The sequence below is a fragment of the Haemaphysalis longicornis genome, unplaced genomic scaffold (assembly GCF_048455015.1).
Source record: "Haemaphysalis longicornis isolate Haplotype H1 unplaced genomic scaffold, Haemaphysalis longicornis Haplotype H1 scaffold_1, whole genome shotgun sequence".
Taxonomy (NCBI): domain Eukaryota; kingdom Metazoa; phylum Arthropoda; class Arachnida; order Ixodida; family Ixodidae; genus Haemaphysalis; species Haemaphysalis longicornis.
This window is the reverse complement of record NW_027526203.1, coordinates 384,894,233-384,903,307: the sequence shown is the minus strand read 5'-3', so window position 1 is coordinate 384,903,307 and position 9,075 is coordinate 384,894,233. Positions and strand designations below refer to the sequence as shown.

General features: G+C 45.8%; 1 protein-coding gene across 1 annotated transcript in view; it reads left to right on the top strand.

Annotated features, from left to right (window-relative positions):
* Nucleotides 1–9,075, top strand: part of Obsc (Obscurin) — a gene marked incomplete in the record, with an annotated part of 215,126 nt that overhangs the window by 149,867 nt on the left and 56,184 nt on the right. The window contains 4 exon segments of the mRNA XM_077686554.1: nt 3,676–3,845; nt 3,925–4,060; nt 7,128–7,297; nt 8,879–9,011. Of these exon segments, the coding sequence (XP_077542680.1) occupies nt 3,676–3,845; nt 3,925–4,060; nt 7,128–7,297; nt 8,879–9,011 (609 nt within the window).

Genomic DNA, 9,075 nt, shown 5'->3' with positions numbered 1-9,075 from the left:
AAATGAGTGTCGACATCTCCACGGGATATGAGCTCGGCCCGTTGTGCGAATCGGTGGTTGATGTCCAAGTCTCACGAAAAATCACAACGACCTGTGAAATCGTAATAGGAGCCTTTCATGCATGCTTGTCCGCAAGCTTGACACACATATTGGCACTGTGAAAATTAATATGAGCCTACCACAGTGACGGTCAACATCCCTATGTGGATATGATACAAATACGCGGTAATTTTCGTGTCCGAACCAAAAACAGATGCAGAGACGAGCACTTAGCACAGAATTCTACAGGCACAATGTACGCAGACACAGAAAAGACTCGTTGATCCCAATTTGCCTTTTTTATACTTTACTATGCTAAAGATCACGTCTGCTGGTTAAAAGAAGCAGCTAGCTAGCATGTAGGTAAGCGTGTCTAGTCATCTACAGCTAACGAACGATTAAAATAGCGCAGATGAAGCCACCAGAGGAGCCGGGTTCCATCTCTCTGGCTGCGCTGGCAACACTGTCACAGTTTTCATGTAACTAATGCGTGAGCATCACTCACACGTTACTTGGCTCGGTCAGGGAAAAACGCGGCCTCCCTACATAGGGTTTCATGCTCATGTATACTAGAGGGAAATTTATGGCTGCATCGTCATGCCATCATGAGAGCCACCATAGAAGCTGGACGTGTTGCTCTGTTACTTGACCTGGCTTACAACATGCCTTCTTGTGTCTTCTGATGACGAAAGCAACAACAGGAAAACATTTTTTTATTATTTGAGCTGCATGGGGCTGTTATCAATTTCTGACAAAACTTTTTTTGTCAGCTATACTTTTTATTGGCAAATAAACTTCATATAATCATATAATAACAATAATTACGGTTTTTTAGAGCCACGGGCAACTTTTAAGCCCGTTACCGAGTCATGCCAGATAGAAATGGGACGCGTTTCAGTAGAACACGACGGCACGCTCGTTGAAGCGCGGCTCCTCCATGGCGGCTCGCCTGGACACTAGCTCCAGATTTCCCTCTAGTATGTATTCGCATGAAACTCTCCCCAGGCCGGCGCGATCAAATAGCGCGGCCAGAAGCTGCGGAAAAAAAGCCTGGCCGGAAACACGTCATCGAAATTCTGCATCTGCGGACGATTAAAAAAATGTTGTTAGGGCCTTCATATTTTAAACCTCTTAGAAACAGCACGAAAAGGGACACGCACGAAGCAAGCGAACACGGCGGGTGCGGCCTTTGCAAACGAATTGGCAGTAAAATAGGCCAAGGTCGACACCCAGCACATTGCAAGATTTGACCAGCGCGAGATTCGACATGAGCACAAGATATGCCTACACTGCGTGCTGTGGCATCACGCAGTGCAAGCATGGCGATTTGCATTGCGTGATGACACAGTGCATGCCACATTTTTCAGGCAAGTCATACGTCGGGGTTCTTTATTTGGCAAATTTGTTACCGCGGCAGCCGCTATTGGTAATTCAGGTGCATTGGGCAAAGCAGATCCACGGACTTTTAAGTGCAATGCACTTCTTAAGCGACCCTGAACCTGCGTCCACCGGCGATGTCCGCGCACGTGGAGATGGGCGCGCGCAGCCTGGCCGCTGACATGGCACATACCCACGTGGGGGATTGGCCAAGAATCGGGCGTGAGAAGGGCTAATGCACCTGCTTAAAGGAGTACTGACACGAAATTTCAAAGCTGAGATCCGCTCTAGCAATCAAGTACAACGACAACACAAATAGGTGTCTGTGAATAAATGCATCTTTCTTTCTTTGTAGTTGTGTGTGTGTGTGTGATCTCTCTTTCGCGAACATTACCGAACCGCGCAAATTCAACTCGTGCATTCGCACTTTCACATTCTTCCCCTCGGGGAAATGCGGGGAATTTTTTTGAGTCCAGCGCTGCACATATTTAATAGTTAATATGGATGTATTCGTAACAGTGCATTAGGCTGCCATTCTGGCCGAAGGCTTTCAAGCGATCGAGCAATATAGCACGTGGAAACGATAATGGCCGTAAGAAGAGAAGAAATGACACCTAAGCGATTTTACCGTCTGAAAATATCCACTGGCGTTGCTGCACGTCAACTAGATAGACATGCGACTCTCCTGGTTTGGATGGGAACCAGGCTACCCCTACATAACAGTGAACGCTTGGGATTCTTTAAAAACAGAGGCTGAACACTGAGTGTTCTTCCTCTTTTAAAAGTCCGTTGAGGAACAGTTTCAAGTCAGGACGTAGTTCCGGTTGCGGAACCTCATACAAGCACAGAAACCAACGCTCCGACTTGCTTGTTTTTCGTCTCAAATGTGTCGTCTGCCTTCAGCCAATCAGGGCTCGCTGCAAGTGGGTGCTTTGAAACACAATATTTACAATTTCACCCAGGGCTCGTATACAGACTGGGTAGTACTTATGACTTATGATAGTAGAACGACAAATATAAACAAAATTCAAATTCTTCAAAAAAAGGCCGTCAAAGCTCTTGTAAATGCCCCTTATGACGAACACACTGAACCAATTTTCCAGAACCTTAAACTACTTCCAGTGTAAAAACTCTATAACTCCTTGTTACTTGCGCGTTGCAATATTAGCGTTAAAAAGCATGATTCGTATCTGAGCGAGGTTGCTGGTTTGACAACTCGTATCAGCGCTTATGATACACGCTGTACCGACCCTTCGAAAACGCTTAATATCGAACCGACTACGGAAAGCAAGAGCTTAGGATTCAATTTACCTTTTGTACTAAACTCATTCCTAGCTAATCATGCGTCTTTTTCCTATTTCTAGGTATATTTTGTTACTTTGGTTTCCCTTGGCTTTTGTGTGTGACATTATGATCTTGACGTTGCCTTTTCTTTCTCTATGTTGGTTTACTTAAATTTGAGACACGTCGGCAGTCCCCAAACCTATTGTAGACATTTTATTCCGCATCATTGCTATGGCTGCAAACGGGGCACAGGCCTTTTTGCCTGTGCCTTCGACGTAGCCCCTGCTATGTGGCAATAAAATGACTCTGCCTCTGACTTCTGGTGTCTGAGTTTTTGTGAGCAGGAGTTAAGAGGAGGAGATGGGGGTGAAGGGGTTTACGATAATGCGTGCGTGCATTTATGCTCGAATTAGGAGGAATTTTAGCATACAGCATCTGACGTTTTCCTCTTTCTTTGTGTGCTTGAGAACAATCACTGTAGGCTTCATATTTCAATTCCAATTCTTGTCCGTGTTCCATTCTCCCCAAAATAAGAAGAAAACAGATGAAAAATTAGAGTTGCACTAGCAAAGCTATAGCGTGTTTACGACCAGTTAGATATAAATTAACTGGGGCAAGAACTCAAAATTTACGTTTCGGAAAAGGTCAGTTAGAAGTTTTCTTTTTCTTTTTTTTCATAACCTGTTTTTCATAAAAAATTTTAGTTTCATAACACATGCGGTAGTTTCATAAACAACGACTAGTAAAACGGAAGACTTCTCTCCAGAGTCACCATACGAAGGCCCTTTTAGAGCAAAAATTTAAGCAGCATCGGCATATGCGTTGACCGGAACAGAGCAGCACGCGCTTTCGCTAAGACGGCGCGTGTCTGTTAGCATGGCTTCACTGCGCTGCATTGTTCGTATCAGTATACCTACATAAACCTACCGTGTAAAGCACACTTTATCGTCTACCTTCTTGTGTCTCGTCTCGTAGGCTGAAGGATGGCCGGCCGCTCCGCCCAAGTGATAGGATCACGACGGAGGAGAAGCCTGACGGCACGCTGGCGTTGCTGATAGATGACGTGAGGCCGGAAGACGCCGGAAATTATTCCGTGGTTGCTGCCAACGAGGCGGGCGAAGCTGAATCGGAGGCGGACGTGAAGAGTGAGTGTTTGCGCGCTTTTCAGCGGGTCAGTGTTCGTCTTTAATGGCGCTATTTTCCTTTCTCGCGGGATTGACGCAGCCAAGCCCGACAAGCATCGCAAGTTACGGAGACCCGCATTCGAAAAAGAGCTGCAGCCGACGACGCTGGCTGAAGGCAAGCCAGCGAAACTCGAAGCCAAACTCGAACCGGACAGCAATCCCACGAGCATTAAGTGGCAAGTAACGCTGCTCCTTATTTCTGCATTTGAATCTGGATGGTAAAGAAGTAGTAGTATGTGAAAACTGCAGGAAATGAGGTCAACAGACTGGTATTTATATATATATATATATATATATATATATATATATATATATATATATATATATATATATATATATATATATATATATATATATATATATATATATATATATATATAAATCTCATGTAATTAATAATAATAAATAATAATGTAAAATCACTAACGGTAAAAAAAAATATTCTAACCATTCCCCTATGCCTTCTTTGGCGTTGTAGACTGCCGGCATTTCTTCCTGTATTTTCTAACGAGCCCCTCATTTACAAACCTTATTATCATGCGAAAGCTTAGCGAGGGCCTCGGTTCTGGCAGCCTTGATGCCAAGGTAGCATAAGAGGGTTTCCCGCCAGTTACCCGCTTATGACAGGCTGTAGACGTTCGCGTCACGCCCCGGGGGTAGAAAAAGAAGGTCCCCTTCTCCCCGTGTAGTCTGAGTGGCGCTGGCTACCACCCTCAAGCGTCAGATACAGTTGTAGTATATATAAATACCCCAGAAAGTGAAGCGGAACACAGTCGCCCAGATAGCCGAATTGGTAAGGCATTCGAGATCTAATCGAAAGGCGTGGGTTCGGTCCCCACTCTGGGCGCGTGTTTTTCTTTCTTTCTTTCTCATGTAATTAATAATAATAAATAATAATGTAAAATCACTAACGGTAAAAAAAAAATATTCTAACCATTCCCCTATGCCTTCTTTGGCGTTGTAGACTGCCGGCATTTCTTCCTGTATTTTCTAACGAGCCCCTCATTTACAAACCTTATTATCATGCGAAAGCTTAGCGAGGGCCTCGGTTCTGGCAGCCTTGATGCCAAGGTAGCATAAGAGGGTTTCCCGCCAGTTACCCGCTTATGACAGGCTGTAGACGTTCGCGTCACGCCCCGGGGGTAGAAAAAGAAGGTCCCCTTCTCCCCGTGTAGTCTGAGTGGCGCTGGCTACCACCCTCAAGCGTCAGATACAGTTGTAGTATATATAAATACCCCAGAAAGTGAAGCGGAACACAGTCGCCCAGATAGCCGAATTGGTAAGGCATTCGAGATCTAATCGAAAGGCGTGGGTTCGGTCCCCACTCTGGGCGCGTGTTTTTCTTTCTTTCTTTCTCATGTAATTAATAATAATAAATAATAATGTAAAATCACTAACGGTAAAAAAAAAATATTCTAACCATTCCCCTATGCCTTCTTTGGCGTTGTAGACTGCCGGCATTTCTTCCTGTATATATATATATATATATATATATATATATATATATATATATATATATATATATATATATATATATATATATATATATATATATAGAGAGAGAGAGAGAGAGAGAGAGAGAGAGAGAGAGAGAGAGAGAATCAGAATGAAAAATAAGGGGTTCGTTGAATTAAGACAGAAATAAGGGTTGGCAGTCAAGAAAGCCTCGGAAGGCAAAGGGGAGAATGTGGTAGGTCATTGCAACAGATAAAGAATTTGGAAAGGCAGAAAGAAAGTGGAGAAAAAATGCTCGCCGGGTGGGATCCGAACCCACGACCTCCAGAGTACGCGTCTGGTGCGATGCTGCTGAGCACGAGGTCGCGGGTTCGATTCCCGGCCGCGGCGGCTGCTTTTCTGATAGAGGCGAAAAGCAAAAACGCTCGTGTGTACGAGATTTCGGCGCACGTTACAGATCCCCAGGTGGTCAAAATTAATCCGGAGCCCTCCACTACGGCGCGCCTCATCGCCTGCGTTGCGTCGGCGCGTTAAACCCTACAATCATCATCATCTGGTGCGATGACCACTACGTTACCGGCGGGGCTTTTTCCCTTCCACTTTCTCGGGTATTTATCTTAATGTATTTTTGTTTTCCTGCGCTTGGGGGTGGTAGCCAGCGCCACTCGGACTACTCGGGGTGAAGGGGACCTTCTTCTTAACCCCCGGGCCGTGACTCGAGCGTTTACGACATGTCGAGTGTGGTCGTCTAGCTGGTCTAGGTGGTCGTCGAGGTCTAGTCAAGACCTCCTATGGCTTCCCATGGCACGGCTTCTTCTGCGTTGAACCAATAAGCAAAGCACCGTTTTGATCCTGTGGGCGTCATCGTCACTTCCCCGATGCTTACAAGTGCAAAGAAGAGGAGAAAGCTCGGGGGCCACTTTTCACCCACCCCTCTGGAGAATCCCTTTTAACTCTCTTTAACTCTCTTAATGTTTGCCTTTGCAACTGCCCACACTCTATTTATTATGAATCAAAACGCAGGGAAGATGCTACCAGCGTCGACGACGGTGCAGTGCCCATATGTCTAGAGTCCCAACGTTCTTTCTAGACTTTTTAACAAGAACTAAACCAAACCAAGATTATGTTCTTAGTGTTATGTTAAGGCTGAGTCCTTTACAAGACAGAATGCTACAGTCTACACAGAATCGGTCATGAAAATGAAGTGTAATCGTGGTAAACGCAGTAGCTTTCATAATGTGCCACACAGACATCTTTACTATTGGTGGATATAGCTATCATATTATGCTCATGGTACCCAATACATACTGCTGGGTGCTTTTACGCCAAACGGACCCAGGACTGAGGCGATGAAATGGATATGTTTGACATTCTTTAAGCACAGAGCATTACAACAGGATGAGGGGGCGGACGCGGACACAGAGCTGTCCGCGTCCCTCCCTCTGTCCTGTTGTAGTGCGCTGTGCTTCAAGAATGTCAAAGTGCCAACTAGCCCATCAATCCACACTCGGATATCTTGCTTCTCCCAAAAGGACATGCGGGTATGTGCCGATGTTGTCTGACTTACTTCCATTGTGTGTAGCGCTGTTTTGTTTCCAGAAATGTTTCCCATCATTATTCGGCCCACTTCGGCTTCTGCAGACTCGGCCTGTGGCTTCTTTCATCACTTCATTCAGTCTTGCATGTGACCTCCACCGTGCATAGTCAGACGTGTTATTTTGTGGCACTAGGGCTGTACTCAAGGTTTACGCACGTAACCAGGTCACGGCAACAATTTATTACTCACAGGCTCAAGGATGGCCGGCCGATCCGCCCCAGCGACCGAATCCGGATGGAAGAGAAGCCTGACGGCACATTGGCCCTTCTTATCGACGACGTAAGGCCAGAAGACGCCGGCTACTATTCTGTTGTAGCCGCCAACGATGCCGGAGAGGCTTCTTCAGATGCTGATGTCAAAAGTAAACCTCCCTGATATCTATGCATGCTTCGTCCCCCCTTCCCCTTCCCACTTTCCTTCTGGTGGCACAAGGCTGAGATTTCGTATAACTTTAGCACAATGCAGGATCGAGGTATCTGCCGTCCTTGCCTAGCTCAATACAGTGACTCGACTCTTTCTGTTCGTTTTGTGGGAAGTGGTTGCAATGGTACGCTAGGCGAAGCGGGTATGCTCCCACCTAATGCATCGCACGTTTAGACAATGCATGAAAGGGGTACACACTTCGCTAAAAAAGGCCTTAGTAGCAGTTTCAGGGGAACTCGAGTCACTACCTTCTAAGGAAATACCGTGGCTCAGCTTAACCGCAATGCACTCGAGTGAGAAATCTCTGCCGCGAAGAAAGCAAATGAGGCGAATGACAACAACGTGCATACCATTTGACTCTAACATGTGATCTGCGCTGAGACACTGCGCAATGCGGAACGTCGTGATTGCTGCCACAGCGCAGACCGAACTTTTGAGTCAGATCCTATGCTTCGCATCGCCATTCGGCTGTTTTCTTTGTTTTCAGCATGTATCGGTCACTCGAGTGCATTGCGGTTAAGCTGAACCACTGGATTGCGTTAGAGGGTAGCCCTGGTGGCGCTGCCTAAGTTATATAATTCACTCCAGCGCTCAACGTGCATTTTTCTCTTATATCAATGATAGGAAGATTTCGCGCTTCGAAAAATTGTTCGCTTATTTCACATAATCAGGTGTTTCGAAGAATAATCTACAAGTTCAGGCTGTTTAGCTGTCGGGCACACTAACAAACATCCCGCATTTACTGCGCGAAACGCAGTTTTGTTTAAGATATGTTACCCTGAAATATGTAGCGGGCCTTTCTGTGCTCGTCAGTTTTTTACGCTTCACGAAGTTATGAATCACCCATACCAACTAGCCCAAACCCAAACAATGTAATACCCCTTTCCGGCGCCCTAAGGGTACTTTCAATAATAATTATAAAAAGTTCTGCTGAACTTTATCACATAGTTGAGCAGGGCTAAGTCTTACGGTAGGATTTTTTTTTCTTTTTTGCTCACTGGGTTATCAGTAAACAAGCTCCATTACCCCCCGCTAACTAAATTAACTTCACTAACTCCTCGACATTTAACTCAATTATAACTACGCATCTTTGTTTTTTTGTGGAAAACATTATGCGTAACTATGTTTCTGCGCCCACATTGGAGCCACTTACCATAGCCAAGCTTTTCCGTCCGGCGTCGTGTATTTTTGCCCGCATGGCAACGTATGGAACCGCTGGTTTTTGGAACCAGCAGCTACCCAGAAAACAAGGCTCTGTGACTGGCATGCACGTTGAAATTCCTGCCTCGACACAGCACAAAAAGTGCTCCTCCTCCTCACCTCCATCCCGCGAACAACTGAAGCCCTTCCGACCAAGGAGGCATTCATTGAGCACATTTCTCCTCATCCCCCAGAAGTTTTCAAGCTGCCCCCATGAGCCTTGTGTCATTAACCGACTTCGCCTGATACACTGTGCGCGGACTTACTAGCTCTCTATTTGGAAGCCATTTTTAACTTCGTTATCTTATTTGCCTCGTAGCCAAGCCTGAAGCACGCGTGCCTGGCGAGAAGCCTGAATTTGTCATCGAGCTCAAGAACGCGGAGCTCCTGGAGGGCCAACCGCTGCATCTTGTGGGAAAAGTCAAGAGCGATAGCCCTTTCACCACAGAATGGTATGTATGCGTATTAATCCGTCTCCCAATGCATCGCATTTATTCCCGGAAACAAAACTAAGGC